This window comes from Eptesicus fuscus, chromosome 10, assembly GCF_027574615.1.
Source record: "Eptesicus fuscus isolate TK198812 chromosome 10, DD_ASM_mEF_20220401, whole genome shotgun sequence".
Lineage (NCBI taxonomy): Eukaryota > Metazoa > Chordata > Mammalia > Chiroptera > Vespertilionidae > Eptesicus > Eptesicus fuscus.
In genome coordinates, this window is record NC_072482.1 from 16,829,903 (window position 1) to 16,849,438 (window position 19,536).

The window sequence follows — 19,536 nt, forward strand, 5'->3', positions numbered from 1 at the left end:
TGAATCTGCTCGCTTTTCCTTGAGGAGCATTTCTTCACTGTTTGAGAAGTTGGGGTTAGCCTTCTTATTTTTCAGTTGATTCTAAACAGAACATAACCAGACTCATTTAAGGTCATTTATTATTGGAGGTGTCTTTTAATCTGTGACACAATCTGTAGTACATACTAGTAGACATTGAGTTGAGAGCTGTGGCAGGACTCTATTGTATTTTATATTTAGCATGCTTACCAAAAAGGAAATGATACTTATCTCTAATGTTTTACAAAGAACATTTTGATAACTAATTTCTTTCTCCAGATTGAACCTAAAAATAATCTTGACCTCTTAGGAAGTGTCAAGCTATATTCTTCATTTATAAGCATACCTGAAACAGACTTAACGAATGCTAAACGTATAACATAAATTCAATCAGTTATGTATGAGGCAACTTGCTTCTGCTAATGACTACAAAGATTTAAAAGTTTCTTTTTTAAAATATTCTGACCATTGCTAGTTGAATAGTTAATAGACATTAACTACTGTATTGTGATTATACAGAGACTTGGAAAATGAGCAGAATGTGTTGGCTAAGAAAGCAAAGGTTTGTACAGAAAGAGAATATGAAAAGAATGAGCGAAACCATAGCATATTCAGGAAATGGCTACGGGCACCTAGGAGGAGTTTTGAGGAACTAAGCTAGAAAGGTAGCTTTGGTACAGTTGTCCTCAATCCTGGTCACATGTGAGAATACTTGGGTATCTAAAAAATATGTTGATGCCTAGGTTCCTCTACAGAATTTTATAGAGTAGGACAGTTAGGGACAACTAGGCTGGCAAGGGAGGGCAGTTAGGAGCAATTGGGCTGGCAGGGGAGCAGTTAGGCATTGATCAGGCTGGCAGGGGAGTGGTTAGGGGGTGATCAGACTGGCAGGCAGCAGCGGTTAGGGGCAATCAGGTAGGCAGGCAGGCAGGCAGGCAAGCGGTTAGGAGCCAGCAGTCCTGGATTGTGAGAGGGATGTCTGACTGCCTGTTTAGGCCCGATCCCACCGGGGTCCCAGATTGGAGAGTGTACAGGCTAGGCTGAGGGACACACACACACCCCTGCATGAATTTCGTGCACTGGGCCTCTATAATAATAAAAGTGTAATATGCTAATTAGACTGGACAGCCAGACAACCTTCCGGACGAAGCTGGGGCTGCGAGGGCCGAGCACCTTGCACAAATTTTGTGCATCAGGCTTCTAATTTGTTTATATCTTGTCCTGCTCCAAAAAGGATTTAAAGTAGTGATAAGGGTTTCAGAATTTAAATAGTGTATGTGTATTTTCCTTCGAATATGTGTATGTTATATATAACACATCAACTTAATGTGTTTGAATGCATCCTATTGCATTTGGGAGAAATATCCAGTTTATAATATTTTTTCTCAAAGGCAGACTTTCTTGATTACTTTAGCCTTAGCCTAGCCTTGCAAGTTCTGAGTGAACTGGCTTCTGTTGACTTTTCTAATATTTCTCATAATTTTCTTGATCACTGTGTGTAGTACAGGCCCCCCACTATATCATGTTTATAGAATACCAGTATTTTTTTTTTCATAATTACATGGTATAGTACTCTTTCCCTGGAATCCTATCTCTCTTATATTCCTTTCAGAAACTTTTTATGGCTATTCCTTTTTATTTGCCAGGTTTCAGTTATAATATTCAGCTATTCACCTTGAATTAGTTTTTTTTTAATTACCCTTATCTAAAAGTACATATAACTCAATTGTCGTATGTCACCTATTAGTTTAGTTTTTTTTTTCCTCACGTGACTAAACTTCATAAGGGCACAGGTTTAGGGAGTGTGTGTGTGTGTGTCTAAACCTTATTTGACATTGGTTCTTTTGTTCCATGTACAGTAGGTATATAATGTATATGGATACCCAGTACAATATTTATTGTATAATTTAAACACTGGTGTGACCTGTTTAGATATATGTTTTTCTGAAACTTTGTTCTCATGCTATTTAGGTAGATGTAGTGATGGTATGGATAAAAAAAGTTGGACGATTGAAAAGCAAAGACAATAAAATCCTCATTCAAACTTACGTAAACAATAGGGAGACAGTCTTAGGTAATTAGAAGTCCAGAAGTAGGGGTCATCCGACCTCCCTCACCCCGAACTCTATAATTTATGATGAACTTGGATTATCTCTCTCTCTCTCCATTCTGCCGGCCTTAGTGTCTACTTTATCTTCTAAATTGGTTCCCCTTGTGTGGTTACAACAATGTTGACAGTGACAGGGTAACATGGCATTTTTCTAAAGGAGACACACAAATGGCTTACAAGCACATGACAAGATGTTCAATGTCATTAGTCATTAGGGAAATGAAAACTAAACCACAACAAGCTACCACTTCACATTTACAGGGATGGCTATAATATTAAAAATGGAAAAAGCAATATTAGCAAGGATGTGCTGAAATTAAACCCCTCGTATATTGCTGATACGAATATAAAATGTTACAGTTGCTGTGAAAATTTTTGGTAGTTCCTCGAAAAGTTAAACAAAATTACCATATGTTTCAGCCATTCCTCTTAGATATATACCAAAAAGAATTGGAAACATGTATTCAAACAAATACTTGTACACAGATGTTCATAGCAGCACAATTCACAATAGCCAAAAGGTGGAAACAACCCAAACGTCTTTCAATAAATGAATGGATTGTGCTATATTCATGGATACTATTCAGTCAGAAAAAGAAAGAAAATAGTGACACCTGCTATAATGAGGATGAACCTCGAAAACATTATTATGCTACATGAACTAAGCCATACATAAAAGGTCACGTACTGTATGATTCCGTGTATATATAGAATAAGTAAATCTATAGAGGTAGAAGGCAGCTTGGTGGTTTCCAGGGTCTGGGTAGAGGGAAAGGAGTAAATGATTAAGGAGAACAGTTTTCTTTTGGGAGATCGAAGGGTTTTAGAGGTAGGTAGACGTGGTGGTTGTAAAACATTGTGAATATACTAAATGGCCCTGACTTGTTCACTTTAAAATGGTTAATTTTATGTAAGTTTTACCTGAATTAAAATCTAGTACACAAATACATTGCCCATCATATATTAATTATATAGTGTGTCCCCAAAAAATGTGTACACATTTTAAAAGCAGCTAACTCACTTACTTTTCATTCCTTTCAGGGTTTAACTAATTTGAAATAATGGGTGAAGCCAGACTAAGCTTTGAACAAAGAAAATTTATCCTAAAGTGCCACTAGACTTTTTTTTTTATGGGGATACATAAAAGATAAAGTTTACGGTACAAAACCAGCAACAGTCGATGAATTGAGGGTGCACAAATACCAAAGGAAATGATTTTTGATGTCTGTGATTTCATTGCTTCGTGTTATCAGCAGTGCCTGGATCAGAATGGTCATCAGTTTGAAAACAGGCATTGACAAAAAAATTTCTGTAAATTTTTTAAATTTTTGAAAATGGACTCTATATTAATAAACACTGACTTTATAATCATTCAAATTATGTACTAGTATACATTTTTGGGACATCCTATATAATAAATCAGTATACTATAGTTGATTTAATCACAGATATACCAGGGATGATGAGTCTTATTTTTGTTACATTTGCTTTCCATGAATATTATCTGTTAAAAGAAGTATGTATATTCAATTAATCAGTGAACTTCTATTTGCTGTCCTTTAACATTTTCCTGATTTTTTTATTAAACATCTATTTAACGGTTTTATAGAAATTTAAGTTTGGATGACCAGGATTTTAATAGACTAAGCTATATTTCAAATGATCCAAGGAAGTGTGTTAATACCATGCACTTTTAGTGATAAAATTGTTTTTCTTAACATTCTTTAAAAATGTCCTCAATGTTGTTTTGTCCAAAAAATATTTTCACGTTTATTTCATAGAGTTAGTAAATGAAATGTTAATAAAATTTCTAATACCAAGGTGAGAATTATAAATATAGCATGTAATTTTCTTATCTTTGCTTAATCAGCCTAGCATCAGTTTCTCTTAACATTTGATTTTTTTTCTTTGTCATTGTGATTATTTCAAAATAATTATGTTAAATGGCACTAGGATTCCTACTCATTTTCAGCTCCCTCTACTTTATTTTTACTAAGTGATCTGATGGACTTAAGTCTAGATAATCTTGTTCTCAGCGTAAAATTATATTTGAGTGGAATACCACCCCTAAGAGCAAAGGATGCTGAGAAGACAATAAGAACCAGGCAGCATTTATATATCAGAGTTTATTTGGGGGCCCTCCACCCCACCAAAGTAAACTTTTTTTTAGATATTTAGGCTTATTATAACTTTAAAACATAAAACAGTGTGCACGCGCTCTGTTTCACACTTTTCCAGCCTGGCATTAGCTTTAAGCCATAGAAAAACCTAAGCAGTTCCCATTGTTAACTATTTTGTTAACTTGTTAACTATTTTTAAATAATCAGATGAGAAATCCATTCTGGACCAGAAACCTTCTAAACCAGCTGCTCCACAAGTTCCACCCAAGAAGCCTACTCCACCTACCAAAGCCAATAATTTATTGAGATCTTCTGGAACAATGTACCCAAAGCGACCTGAGAAACCAGTTCCTCCACTACCACCTGTAGCCAGGTAAGTTTTACGTTAGTTTATTAATTTACCTGCCTTTGACATCAATGCCTTTCTAAATCTCAAAGAAAATTTTAAAGTATTTGGTTTCCATGTTTTTTCTATAGATTTTAATAATTCTCTATTAAATATTAATCTTATATTCATACTTATATTCAGTGAATATACTCATATTAAACTGTTTTTACATTTCTGATTTTATTGGGATTAGTTTTAAGGTTGAAGTCAATATTTATGGAAATCATTTTATAGAACAGAAAGAAAAATCAGTGTTATAACATCTTTAGTGTCATTAAATTAAAATGTTACAAAATGGTCATATTTCACATACAAGTGATTTTTGCCTCTGTTTGATTTTCTCATTTCAGAATTAATGGGGAAGTGCCTGCCATTTCATCAAAATTTGAAACTGAGCCAGTATCAAAACCAAAGTTAGATTCTGAACAGTCACCACTTAGACCAAAATCAGTAGATCTAGATTCATTTACAGTTAGGAGCTTTAAAGAAACAGGTAAGTTAACATGTAGAAAGATGGTACATTTTAAAAGTTGCCAATATAGTTTTCAGAAACGATTTAAATAAATTTTTATATACAATATGTGTGTGGACAGATAGAGTGGAATTTAATTAAAATTTGTTTTAAATCTATGAAGCCAAAATAGAAAAACATAAAAGAAGATAAATGGGCAGAATATTTATGATTCACATAAACTTTCTTATTGGTCAGAGGACTGAGATGGCGATTAAGAGTTCATCCATTTATCATTCTGTCTCTTCAGAATAGAATGACCACACCACCTAAGTCACACAGATCTGAAGATGTTTTAGTTTTAGAAGATTAAAAATAAAGAGGTGATGTAGACTTTAATGCCAGCACTAGATTACATTTAAGAATATTATTTTCTACTTAATACCAATATACTTTTCTATTCAGACAAATAGGCTTTTTGTGACTTACTCTCTTTCTACATATCCGCAGGCTTTACTTCTTTAGGTAAATGTTGTTCATTAAGTTTTAGACTGATTTTTTCAGCCTATTAATCATCTTTATTAGTTTGTAGTCTTTTATCCATTTTAGTTCTAAAATGGAACACTTGAAACAGAGGAAGTCTTGATACAAGTCAAAGGTGTCACTATTAAAGCGTTGTACACTTGTAATGGTTTTTGTATAGTACTTTGAATTTGTTTTTAGTTTTTATACATTTTCAAAGCACTTTCTCATATATATTCTTATTTTATCTTTACAGTAATTGTAAGAGGCAAATACTAATTTTTCTATGGTACATCTAAACAGAGTAAGCTAAAGGAACATCAGATGTTCAAGATCACATAAACCAGAAGGGAACTTTTCAAATCACCTTTATACTAAATGTTCTGTGAAATATTTTTTTTAAATTTTAATATTTTAAATATATTTTTAGTTTCAGTGTTAATGTAAACTCAAGGTCAGTTACACTTAGATTTTTTTTTGTCACTATATTGGAAAATGTACTATTTATTAACTTTCAAAATTCTTCAGATGATTTTATTTGTCTTTCCTCTTCAGTTTGCCAATACCAAAGCTCTGACCTAACATGGCCTCCCACAATTTTTTAATTTGAGTGCCTTATCGATCCTTTTATCATGTATTTTGGATCCTGCCTGTGCTGGATGAAGCCATATTCATTAATAATTTCTGGAATTTGAGATGTTAGTTATATTTTAGAGGCATTCACTCAAATATGTTCAGTATGTTTTATCTGATGAAAATTATTCATATTCACTGTTAGTTAAATAAAATAAAATTCTCTGTTTTTCAAAATACTCCTTTCTGTTGAGGTTAGTGGTGAAAATATGATTCTACCAGTTCTGACTTGTTTTCTGTTTGATGTAAAATACAGCTGGAAATGTGTTTTTAAAAGTCATAGTTGGAGAAATAAAGATTAAGTGCACAGTTTTAACTCTGGAAATCAAAACTCCATGGACATTACCTTTTTAATTTCCACAATTATCTTCGATCTTTATCAGAAATCTTAAATTTTAATGAGTCATTTTGGGAGCTGAAGAAGTAATATTTAGAGCTTCTATATTCTGCATTTTTCTGTTACTTTGTATCATTCTTACATATTTTTCATCATTTGGTTGTCTCAAGGTCATAAAAATTGCAAAAAAAAATTTTTTTAAGTAGATAAAAACCATTTTTAGTTTTCCAAACTTTTTCTATATACGATCACCAGTAAATTTTGTTTTCTTTGCTACATTTCTAATAAAAATGATGTGTAATAGTGGGAAAGTATTGGTGGTTGAAAAGTTCTACTTTTTGCCTTGTTTTTGGTCCCAATTCTTACCTTACATCCATAGCCATTATTCAGTCTTCATTAAGAACCAAAGAGGCTTTGTGGAACAGGGTTTTGAAATTTTCTGATTTCTTTCTTTATAGGGAGTAACTTAGAGATGCTGAGATTTATATGTGGTCAAGAAACTAACAGCTGACTTTCAAGCTGCTGTCCTTTATTCTTTTAGGGATAAAATATCAGGCTGCCCTAGGTGTACCACACTTATACCCTGTAAAGTTCAGAAAAATATAAATTTTAGAAATTGAGCTCATCTTAAGTGGCAGATATTTACTAAGAAGTGTTGTCTCTTCAGTACTGTTGTAGGCATAAGTAGTGTATCAACGTAAAAGGCATAGCTGCTGACAGTAGCTTATGGTCTCAGACCATAACTCAGGCTATTCCTTATTTTCTTTTTATTAAAATATCAGATGTCCTTAGTATGTGTAGTCAAAGGTGTTTTATTAATGAAGTGTTTGTTGACCACTTTCTTCTTCAGAAACTATGTTCTGCATCAAATACAGCCTCAAATTTGGCATATTTTAAATTATATTTTTGACTCAGTTTGAAGTTTTAAAATTTTTAAGCAGCATATCAATATAGCCCTTTAACAAGTTTTAGACGGTTTTAAAAAATACAAAAATCTTAGAGTTTCATTATGATGTAAAGTAATAAATAATTTCAAGTGAAATAACAGAGTAGAAAGTACACTGACCTTGCTATTAAAAAATGTGGGTTGTAAATTACTAGCTGATGGTCATTATTGGCATATTTCTTCTATAAATCTATTTTCTTGCTTAAGTAACAATTAGCCCAAAATTTCTATGATACTTACTAGAATGCCTGACATGGAAGTTGGTGTAAAAAGTTATTTCCTTTCTGCTCCCCTCCTCCATTGTTAATCTCCCATTTCCTTCTGTTTCTGCTCCTATCTAGGAAGGATGTAAATTCCTGATCCTCCTCTCAGATAGGATTTTCCTGTATATAATCCTGTATATTAAAGGCATATAAAACACATGTATGTATATAAGTACAGACTCTGACTTTTGTACATGTAAGGAAAACATTCCTAGAGCAGCCAATTAGGTTTTATTTTTCTTTTGAAAAGTTTATATATATCCTCATATATGATATAAAGTAGTACTACAAATTGTAGAGCTGTTACAACCATGTTTTAATTGCTTTTTCAAACACTTCATTAAAAAATTGGTTTGGATAATCTCGCTGCCACTACTGGTTAATAATAAACTTTATGTGATCTAAATAGTTAATTTTCCAGACAGTTTACAATTAGTTTTAAAATAGAAAATTTAGTGGTAATGTAATTATGTCAAAAGCACAGATGATGTATTCTTAGAGTGTAGCATTTTATCCTTTTTTTGTGGTTGTTAATCTGCACCCCATGATATTTTTTTCATTGATTTTTCGATAGACTGGAAGAGAGGGGGAAAGATAGAGTGAGAGAGAGAGAGAGACAGTGAGGGAGAGAGAGATGTAAGAGAGACACAGTGATTGGTTGCCTCCTGCACATGCCCCAACTGGGGATGGGGATCGAAACTGCAACCCTTTTGTATCCAGGGCCACTCTCTAACCACTGAGATACATGGGCCACGGTGTATTTTATCTTTTTAAATTGCTTTTCTGTGGTAAATTCTTCTTGGGTTAAAGCTTGTATTTTCTAATAATTTCCTTGATGTCATTCTAGAGAGTATAAGATAATATTGCATTTTCATTTATATATATATATGAGATTTCAAGTGTTATACTAAGTTGCATTTTTATATTGAAATATTTTAAAAGAATAATATAGTTTTTATTAGATCATAGAATTAAAATTTTCTCATATTTACTATATGCTGAAGACTAAAACTTGACTAAAAGGTAGTTTAATTTTTCTTTAATTATTCTTTTAAGACTAGTAACAGCTATATTAATGAGTTGTTAATATATTGATTTATTACTCTGACCACTTATTTTAGTATTAAAACATCCTTTTAGAAACTGCCTTGGTGTTCAGTGAGTAATAAAAAAAATGCTTTTTAAAAATATATATATTGAAGTTTATACCCATAATAATTTTCCCTTTGAAAAACAAAAGAAAAAATCTAAAATCCAGGACACATCTTATCTAAGTTTAGATTATTTGTTATAGGTATATGCTAAATATTGAACTGATTCTATTCGTTCTACAACTGTTCCTTTTTCCTGCTTTGTAAAATAATTTTTTTGGTTTAGTCTTTTTTCTAGACATTTCTATCCTTGACTTTTCTTTCCAGATTTTGTTTCCTAGCCTGTTTGCCATGTTTCCCTTCTTACGTGTCAGAAAATTATTCTACCTTTCTCCATTTTGGTAAGATAACAATTTATAAAAGAAATCAAAATATTATATTCAGTATAAATAGGTGGTGCACATTGATTTTTTTTTTTTTTTTGGTAACTTTACTAAAAGTGTACATGTTTGTCTGTCTATTCTAACCCTTTGGTTTTCCATTTTAAAATAAAATGAAATTCGTGTTGGAAAAATTTTCCTGGTCAGTTTAAGATATTTTTTGATAAAAGTTTTTTGTTTACTTGAAAACAATAAAAATCAGTTTACTTTCTCCCTCAATTTGATATTTCATTGTGATTTTTAAAAACTCCATGTCTTCTTAGGCAGTATTTAGAAATTTAAATGGCTGGCAGAATGACAATATAATTGCAAGAGTTAAGTGGTTGTCATGCCTTTTATGCCACATGGACAGTCTACATCTATTGTTATTACTCAGGGAAATTGAAAAGTGTTTAATATATCATGAGTCCAAGATGTGCACTCTTTCATTTTACTAACCGAATGGCTTAATGGAGGACCTGAGAGAGTTTTAGAATAGTAAAATCATTTATCTTGGTGTTGTAGCCCAAAATTGGACACATAAAAGGCCTTTTTTTACATGAGCATGATGTATAATTTACCTTTTATTTACCCTTTCAGTTTCATTTATCTTCATCCCTTTCTATGCTTTTCTGTTTATTTCTTTTTCTTTCTGCAAGTTGCTTCAATATGCATTTGAAAATAATCTCTAGGGGCCAAAATGATTGGATTGTACTTTTCAAGGTGGGGTTTTTTTTAGGTTATCAATAAACATCAGTGTAAAAAATATTTTTTCACCCTTTAAACTACAGTATATTTTTAACATTTAAAAAATATTGATTTACTTTGTTGGTGACATTTGCAGATAAAGTGATACACACACACACACACACAATGTATAATGACTTTTACATTAAATCTACTGTGTTTATTATGATTTGTTTTATTTTATAATTACTTATAGACAATTATTTTACTCAAGACAATAATTAAACCAAGCACATTAGATTGCTTGTTGTGACCTGTTAACCTAATGACTAGATGTAAAATAGAATCCAGAATAGAATCCCAGAATGTGAAGGTGGAGAGGAATAAAGTGGTCAACAGACATTTAAAGATGTCACAAATTGCATATTGCCAAAGAGTGATACCTAACTTCTGCCTTACCCCTTTTTTCTTCATCCTTTAAAAAAATCTAAATGAATTACTTTGAATATGAAAATTGATGAATAAGCTGAAGGCAGTAATGATTAGAATCTTTAGATTCTTTTATAAAATAGTATAACTGAGGTGGGGCATCTAAATATTTGACAGAAAGTGTATAAACATTCAGGTAACGATAACATGAAGAATGATTCTATACCTGGAAGACTAGACCAAAGAAATCTGCCATTTCAAGAATCTTGACTGTGGTTAATATCCCTAGTTTATAATTTGGGTTTAAGGAAGATAATATTGACAGTGGAAGTATCTGGAATTACCCTTAAGATTTTTTTATACTTATAGATACCTGTGCTTCAAAATTAAAGACCAAGCTCCTTTAGGAAGGTTTTCTGGATCATGTAGAAAAAGGCATTGTACACTATTGTTTCAGAAATACGAATTACTAGATTTCTCTTTACACCTGTTATTGGATCGAAGGTCAGCTAGACTTTGATGGTGGGGAAACAAGTGGATGATCTATGTAGGATTTTGCCTTAATCTCCCATCTGCCTTAGATTTATAACCACCTTGTAACTTCTAAACATGGTGATGTCTCAGCAGAAGTGCAGTAAACTATAAACTGTGCATCCCAGCTATAGTATACTGTGTACATACATACCTATATAAAACACATTAAATTGTGCTTTCACTTTACATTGAGAAAAGCAACTGGAAAGCAACAGTGTGGGTCCCAGATATAGTTGAGTGAGTCCTTAAAATCTGAATATCAGGATACTACCTGAAGTTTAAAACAAAATTTTTGTTTTTATTATATGATACAGTAATTATGAGTTGAAATAAATTATTTTTTATAAGGAAGAACTTAAGATGATAGCTTTTTTTATGCAACAACAGCTTGTGACAAGTACAGATTTATATCTTTCAAGAACTTTTTGCTCTGGTCTAAGTCTATTAAAAGCATGAACTTTATATTGTTATTAAAGTCTTATGCTATAAAATGTATCAGGTGAAGAGGATGTTTGTTTTCTAAGGGTGAGTGTTGTTTTCTAAATGCATATGAAAAGCACAGGTCAACTTGTGAGTCCTTTAATTTAAAGTTTGCTAAAAATCCAGAAATATTTTTTACTTTTCAAAATGCACAGTTATCTCTTAGTGTATACATTGAATTTTATTCTCCAGATATTGTGAATTTTGATGACATAGCTTCCTCAGAAAACTTACTACATCTCACTGCAAACAGACCGAAGATGCCTGGAAGAAGGTTGCCTGGCCGCTTCAATGGCGGGCATTCTGTGAGTTACACTTACTGTTGTAAAACGAGGAATTTAGCAGCTCCAGAGTCCTTCTGAAGATAAGATTGAGGGAGGCTCTATAGCTTTACTAAAGTTTAAAAAACAGGAAGATAGCTGTTGCACTCAAGTGGTACATGGTTGTATTTAAGGAGATGTGGGGAATGTGTCCTGCTCATTTAAAGAGCTGGGAATGGAAGGTTCCAGAATCAGAAATAGAGTGTCCTGAGACCATAACCACAGAGCACTCAAAAGAGGACAACGGTGTATTGTATAATCTGCCTGACCAACAACAATAATTAGAGTTGAGTGGTACATATACATTTTAGGAAAGATGGAAAACATCTTTCTCCTTGAAGTAGGAAGTGATTTATGTAGTACTAATCCTGGTATATAAATGTGGAACTTCCTTTTATGCTTTTTATACATTACCTGGGATACTAGTAATACTTTAGTGCTAATATATTAGTTTTTAAGCACGTATCTTTAACTAGAGAAAATTTTCACCACTGAGAGGGAACCTGTTTTTCCCTCAAGCTATGCAAGTGTCTTATTCAGCTTGAAATTATGTAACATCCTGTTAATAATAATGGAACATTAGGTGCTGAGAACAGAGATAAAAGTTATTTATTTTTATTATCAAGTACTAACTTTTCCTGCTTTGGTGTTTTCTGTTTCTTGATTTTAAAAAAATCATGTAGCCAACTCAAAGCCCAGAAAAAATCTTGAAGTCACCCAAAGAAGAAGATAGTGCCAACATAAAGCCATCTGAATTTAAAAAGGATTCTTGCAACTCTCCAAAGGTGAGGTGTGGTCCAAGATTTATATACTGTATAAGATTCTTTTTAAACGTTATAGCTGTGTAATTTGACGTGTCCTTTAAGAAATGTCTCTTCTGCCAAGAAATAAAATAATACCTGCTAAAAAATTAAATTGTTAAAGTTGTCACACTATTCTCTGCAGATCTTTTTTTTAGAAGACCTCACATTTATTTTAAATGAGTAATATAAGAATGTTATGTTTACTACTTGTTAAGGCATGAATCTATACATTTATTTTACTTTCATGAAACATAAACTCATTAGGGCAGAAGCATTCACGTGTTTACTTCTTATCTAGCTTGATGCTTGGTACCGTAATAAGCACTGGAATGAGTGGTAGAATATATGGTTTCTCCCATCTATTTTATGATGTTAAGACCTTTTTCTAAACTCCTGCCATCCTATCTATCCTATCCAATAAAGAGGGGATATGCTAATGGGCCCTCACACCATCACAAAGATGGCGGCGCTCACAGCCAATAAGGAGGGAATATGCTAATTGACTGCCCTGCCCTCAAAGATGGTGGTGCTGCCCTGACTGGTTTGGCTCAGTGGATGGAGCGTCGGCCTGCAGACTGAAGGGTCCCAGGTTTGATTCTGGTCAAGGGCATGTACCTTGGTTGTGGGCACATCCTCAGTGGGGGATGTGCAGGAGGCAGCTGATCGATGTCTCTCTCTCACCGATATTTCTAACTCTATCCCTCTCCCTTCCTCTCTGTAAAAAATCAATAAAAATCTATTTAAAAAAATAAAAATAAAACAAAGATGCGGTGCCCACAGCCAATAAGGAGGGAATATGCTAATTGACTGCTCCCCCTCAAAGATGGCAGTGCCTACACCAATAGGAAGGAATATGCTAATTGACTGTCACGCCTTCAAAGATGGCGGCGCCCACTCCCCTCAGCCCCGCTGGGGCAGCATATACATGGCAAGGCTGGGCCCTGCCACTCCACGCCTGCCTCCGGAGTCCCCCAGTCCCTTCAGCCTCCCAGCCACCCAGCACTGGCCTAAGGCGCAGGCAAGCCTCAGATGGCAGCTGCCCGAGGCTCAGGTAACCAGGGCCAGCCAAGGCTTGCGCTGCTGGCAGTGGCAGCAGCAGAGGTGTGATGGGGAGTCGCCTTCCCCTGATCGCTGGGTCGCCTCCCACCCCTGAGGGCTCCCGGACTGTTAGAGGGGGCAGGCTGGGCTGAGGGACGCCCCCTCCAGTGCATGAATTTTCATGCACCGGGCCTCTAGTTTTTATTTAAAGGAGTATTACCACTATGGAATATTTAAGAAGGTCATCTTTCTTCCTTACATTCATTCCAGGGCATTTGGCTGCTGTTCCAGTATATCAGATACAAATAATCAGGTTCTCAGAGCTGTTAGCAGTCCATTGAAATTTTATTTGCTGTTATTTTAGTAAAATAGTAAAAAAGGTTGTCAGACCATGTATTCATTTTAATGCCTCTATATGTACTTAATAATTACTTGTAAGCGAAGCTCTTTGGGTATTCTAAATAATAATTTTAATATGGAGGATCAAAACAATATTGTAATGGTGATACAGTATTCTCCCATTATCTGTGGCGATTCTGTTTCCAGACCCCCCAATATATATAATTTTATTTTTAATACGTACATGCATACATACCTTTTTCCTTTGGGGAAGCATCAGTGGCTTCTCTTTAGCGTATCATTTGCCAGGACAAGTTGATCTGATAACCAAGATGGCTACTAAGTGACTAACAGTCAAGTAGTCTGTATGCCTCTTGGACACCAGGACAAACAGATGATTCCCATTCTGGCAGGACAGAATGAGACAACTTGAGATTTAATCGCACTACTCAGAATGGCCTGCAATTTAATACAGGAATTGTTATCTCTGGAATTGTTTATTTAATATTTTAAGACGGAAAAGAAATATTTTCAGACCGAGGTTGACTACAGGTAACTGAAAGTGCATAAAGGGAAACTGCAGATAAGGGAGGGACTGTATATTCTTGCTTCTAGATATTCCACTAGGCAAACTATTCATAATGTAAACCTGATGTATTTTCTTTTTTTTTTTTAAGAGAACAAAATTCTTGATATTTATCACAAAAATACCTTAGTGATTTGCAAGTTCATTCTTTAGAGTAGTGTTTTCCAGTTGTGAACACCAGACTGCTTTTAGTATTCCAAATTTACTATTTATCTTGCCATATTGCTTTATTCATCTCCTTGCTATAAAAACCTTTTGGACTTAAATGTAATATTAAATCTGAATACAAATAAAATCACAATAATTTCTATTGTATTTTCAGCCATCTCTGTACCTTTCAACACCTTCAAGTCCTTCAAAACCAAATGCAGCTAGTTTTTTAACTCCATTAGAAATCAAAGCTAAATTAGAAGCAGACGATGGGAAAAAAAATTCCCTGGATGAAATTAAAGCTGAGATGATTGAGCTGCTGTGCATTGTGGAAGCACTGAAAAAGGAGCACGGGTAAGGAGCCCTTATTCGCATCCTTGAATGCTACTTGACACTTGTGTAAAGAGTTCTTCCAAATCAGATGAAGTACAGATGTAGTATTCCAAGTTATTGGTATCAACAAGTATGTTTTCAAAGAAATTTCCATTAATAGTGCTTATCTCCTCTTGGCAAAAAACTTGAATTAGAAAACTTGTCCAAGTAGCCCAATTATAGGAAAGGTACAAACATACCTATCATTTAAAGCTAGAAATTTACTGGCCAAACTCAGGAGTTAATTAAACTTAAAAAATTAGGAAAACCATATTGTATGTTGGATCTGGGTATATCTTTTTGTATGTTTATTTCTCAGAGGACTTTGATCGCTGTTTCTGCTAGAGTCAAGCTGCATGTTTATAAAACAAATGGGTTGGGATAGTGGTCTCTAAGACCCATCTGTTACCTCTGAAAGTTTTTGATAATGGTATATGTTGACACATACCCTCAGTGAAAGTTAAGAACGTTTTCAGCAAAAGCCCAGTAGTTAGATCAAAGATCAGCTATCTAACTGAAGTGAGGGTAGAAGGTCAGGTGCTCTTTTCCTTTCTCACTATCTCCTGTAGCCTCTACAAGTATTTCCTGGAATCTGGAATCTGGTATAAAAGTCCCTACCAGATACCATGTTACCTCTGAGCTTGAATGTACCATTTCTCCCCCAATACTCAGTTGGCATTTTGTTCTTTAATAAAAACAATATTAAGATGAATAATAGGATGTATGTAGTTTGCAGAGCATTTTTGTAAACATCTCTTGGATACAAATAAAAATTTATCTTGAGCGACTACTTAAATAATACTTTATGCATATATAATCATATAGGGAGAGTATTTGTAATTTGATATATGATGGCTCTTTCTTGAATCCTTTAGTTTATCTCTTCTGAGTTCAGCAATTTTTTCACAGATTCTGTAATATGCACATTATTAACTGTAAGTTATTTCATCTAGGAGTACCACCCATGTACCTAAGAACCCTCCTGATTTGTTGATTTTGACATTTTACGTTTTGGATGCCACGTGTGCTTAATGAACTAATAATTACATATACAAATTTCCTGTAGATGCTCTTAAATTAGCTGTAAAATGAATAAAATATTTATGATGTATATTTATTTTTAAACATGACGTGTTTTAGAAGTCTTTACTTCCTCTGGAAAAATTAAATGAATGGCAGTGACTTAAACTGAAGAAGAGCATCACAGGAGAGTATATATACATATATATCCCATATATGTATGTATAATGATACAGAGAAATACTGTACAGTGTACAGTGATAAAAATAAATGAATTATGGCTACATGTGTCAACATGAATTAATCTAAGAAATGTTGGGGCGGGAAAAGTAAATTAGAGACATACAGTATTATTTTATTTATGTAAAGTTGAAAAACATACAACAGCAAATAGTATTTTGTTTCATGATACATTTGTATGCATAACAGAATTAGAAAAAAGAAAAAGAACAATCCTATATAATAAAAGCCTAATATGCAAATTGACCATCACTCCAACAAACAAGATGGCTGCCCCCATGTGGACACAAGATGGCTGCCACAAGATGGTCAGCAGGGGAGGGCAGTTGTGGGAGATCAGGCCTGCAGGGGAGGGCAGTTTTGGGCAATCAGGCCTTCAAGGGAGGGCAGTTGGGGGTGACCGGGCTGGCAGAGGAGGGCATTTGGGGGCAACCAGGCCGGCAGGGGAGTGGTTAGGGGGTGATCAAGCTGGCAGGCAGGCAGGTGAGTGGTTGGGAGCCAGCAGTCCTGGATTGTGAGAGGGATGTCCGACTGCCCATTTAGGCCTGATCCCACTGCCCTCCCCTCCCCCGTGCATGCATTTTGTGCACCGGGCCTCTAGTAAATACTATAAAACTCATCCTATAAAGGGGAGGGGAGAAATGGGATTGAGGAGGGGGGGGCACTTTTGGGTATCAGAGGTACTGTATTACATATTTTATTTCCTAAGCTTACTTGGAGTTCTTAGCTTTTTGCTTTGTTAATTATATCTTTACTAGAGGCCCGGTGCATGAAATTCGTGCATGGGGGGGGGTGTCCCTCAGCCCAGCCTGCACCCTCTCCAATCTGGGACCCCTCGAGAGATGTCCAACTGTCCGTTTAGGCCTGATCCCAGTGGGTTCGGGCCTAAACGGGCAGTCAGACATCCCTCTCACAATCCAGGACTGCTGGCTCCCAATTGCTCGCCTGCCTGCCTTCCTGATTGCCCCTAACCACTTCTGCCTGCCAGCCTGATCACCCCCTAACCACTTCCCTGCCAGCCTGATTGATGCCTAACTGCTCCCCTGCCAGCCTGTTTGCCCCCAACTTCCCTCCTCTGCCTGCCTGGTCACCCCTAACTGCCCTCCCCTGCAGGGTTGATCGCCTCCAACTGCCCTCCCTTGCAGGCCTGGTCCCTCTCAACTGCCCTCCCCTTGCAGGCCTGGTGCCTCCCAACTGCCCTCCCCTGGTGGCCATCTTGTGTCCACATGGGGGCAGGATCTTTGACCACATGGGGGCAGCCATATTGTGTGTTGGAGTGATGGTCAATCTGCATATTACTCGTTTATTAGATAGGATAGGTGGGGGCCAGCTGGTTTGCCCTGAAGGGTGTCCTGGATCAGGGTGGAGGTTCCCTTGGGGCATGGGGCGGCCTGAGTGAGGGGCCTGTGTTGGTTTGCAGGCCAGCCACGCTCCCTGGCGACCCAAGCAGAGGCCTTGGTATATGGAATTTATTTACCTTCTACAATTGAAACTTTGTAGCCTGGAGTGGAGCCAAGCCTTCTGCTCACTCTGTGGATGCAACCATTTCTGTTGGGACTTATGTATCTAATATAATTGAAACTTTGTAGCCTTAAGCGGAGGCCTGGGCTGGCCAGGGCTGCAGAAGCTTAGCTTCCTCCATTGCCGGGGGCAACCCTTGCCTCCATTCTTTCCAGCTCAGTGGCTGCTGCCATTTCTGTTTGGATTTGTTTACCTTCTATAATTGAAACTTTGTAGCCTTGAGTGGAGGCCTAGGCCAGCAAGGGCAGGTGGAAAGCTTGTCTTCCTCTGTTGCCGGGGAAACCCAAGCCTCCCTCCTGCTCTCTGTGGCTGCAGCCATCTTGGTTGGGTTTATTTGCATATTTGCTCCTGATTGGCTGGTGGGTGTGGCTTATGGGTGTAGCGAAGGTATGGTCAATTTGCATATTATTCTTTTATTAGGTAGGATAGTTTATAAAAACATAAATAGACTTGATGCATTTAGTATTAAAACCTCAAATGCATAGAACAAGTCATTAAAAAACTGAGGGAGATTGCCATGCAAAGAGTGATGGAGGAATACATCAGTAATTTAATTTTTCAATAGAAAAGTTACAGGACAAGATGTGTAGTTTGATCTTATTCTTGTAAAGAGAAAACAATGCTATGTAAAAAGCTTATATTTATAAATCTGTTTTTGAAAGGCAATAAAGATGTGAAAGTGGTACTAAATTATCAAAACAAAAAGCAAATAGAATAATGTAACAGTATTATAAGTATAAATATAGAGAACAGGATAAATATTCTAGGAGTAGATCCTAATTTAGATATAAATTAAGTGTATAATAAATTCAGAATAATTGGACAAAAGCATTATTTTATTTAATGAAAACTATCAAAATAGGAAGTTAAATAGCTTAGAAGTACATTTTATATCATATATCAAACTTAACTCGAGATAAATATGAGTTAAATATTTTAAAAATTAGTAGAAAATTTAATCACAATATACCTTTATAATCATTGAAACCACAGAAGAAATTAGTTTTGACATTATATAATTTAAAACTTCCTTTTTTTCTCATATATTCTTCATGAAAATTTTCACAGTTTTCTCAAGCTATTTCTACAATACTCTTGAAGATAATTTTCCTAGTATGTCAAGAGGCTGATAATGTCCACTTTTTTTGGTTTAGAAATTTGATCTATTGATGTGTTCATGATGTTAAATAAAGTTCCTATTCCTCCCATTTCTTTGTTCCCCCCAAAACCAACTATAGCCAAATAAAAAACCTGAATATTTGAATACCGAACAGCAGTCATCAGAAATATGAAAATTTTAGCAACATGGAAATGTTGTGTAAAATACTTTGTGAAAAAGACACATATACAATATATACTGAGATGTGTGGAAGGAAAAATGACTATAAAGAGGTAGATAGAACATAGCAAAATGAACACATGAGTTAAAGAAGAGGGATTGTTGGCTGAAGTTATTTTGTATATTTGGTTTTGGGATTTTAATGTAACGTTTAATTTAAAAATAGAGAAGAGAAATGATTATCTTATTTAATAAACTATAATTTGCCTTATACTGGGGCATATTTTGACATTTGTTTTACCAAATTGTTTAGGCCTGGGAAATGCATGTTAACTGAATGTGGGAGATTGCTTCTAAAAACAAGTTGTTATTTATTTTGTCATGAGCTGTTCTGTATTCACTTAAAATTTTTTTTTTATTCTCAGGTACTTGTGCCATGT

At 35.0% G+C, this 19,536-nt stretch overlaps 1 protein-coding gene across 1 annotated transcript in view; it reads left to right on the top strand.

Annotated features, from left to right (window-relative positions):
• The window catches only part of CD2AP (CD2 associated protein), a 102,566-nt gene that overhangs the window by 74,438 nt on the left and 8,592 nt on the right, over positions 1 to 19,536 (top strand). The window contains exons 12-16 of the mRNA XM_054722611.1: positions 4,456 to 4,621; positions 4,987 to 5,129; positions 11,621 to 11,733; positions 12,432 to 12,533; positions 14,837 to 15,018. Coding sequence (XP_054578586.1) covers positions 4,456 to 4,621; positions 4,987 to 5,129; positions 11,621 to 11,733; positions 12,432 to 12,533; positions 14,837 to 15,018 — 706 coding nt within the window. The remainder of the gene's footprint in view (positions 1 to 4,455; positions 4,622 to 4,986; positions 5,130 to 11,620; positions 11,734 to 12,431; positions 12,534 to 14,836; positions 15,019 to 19,536) is intronic.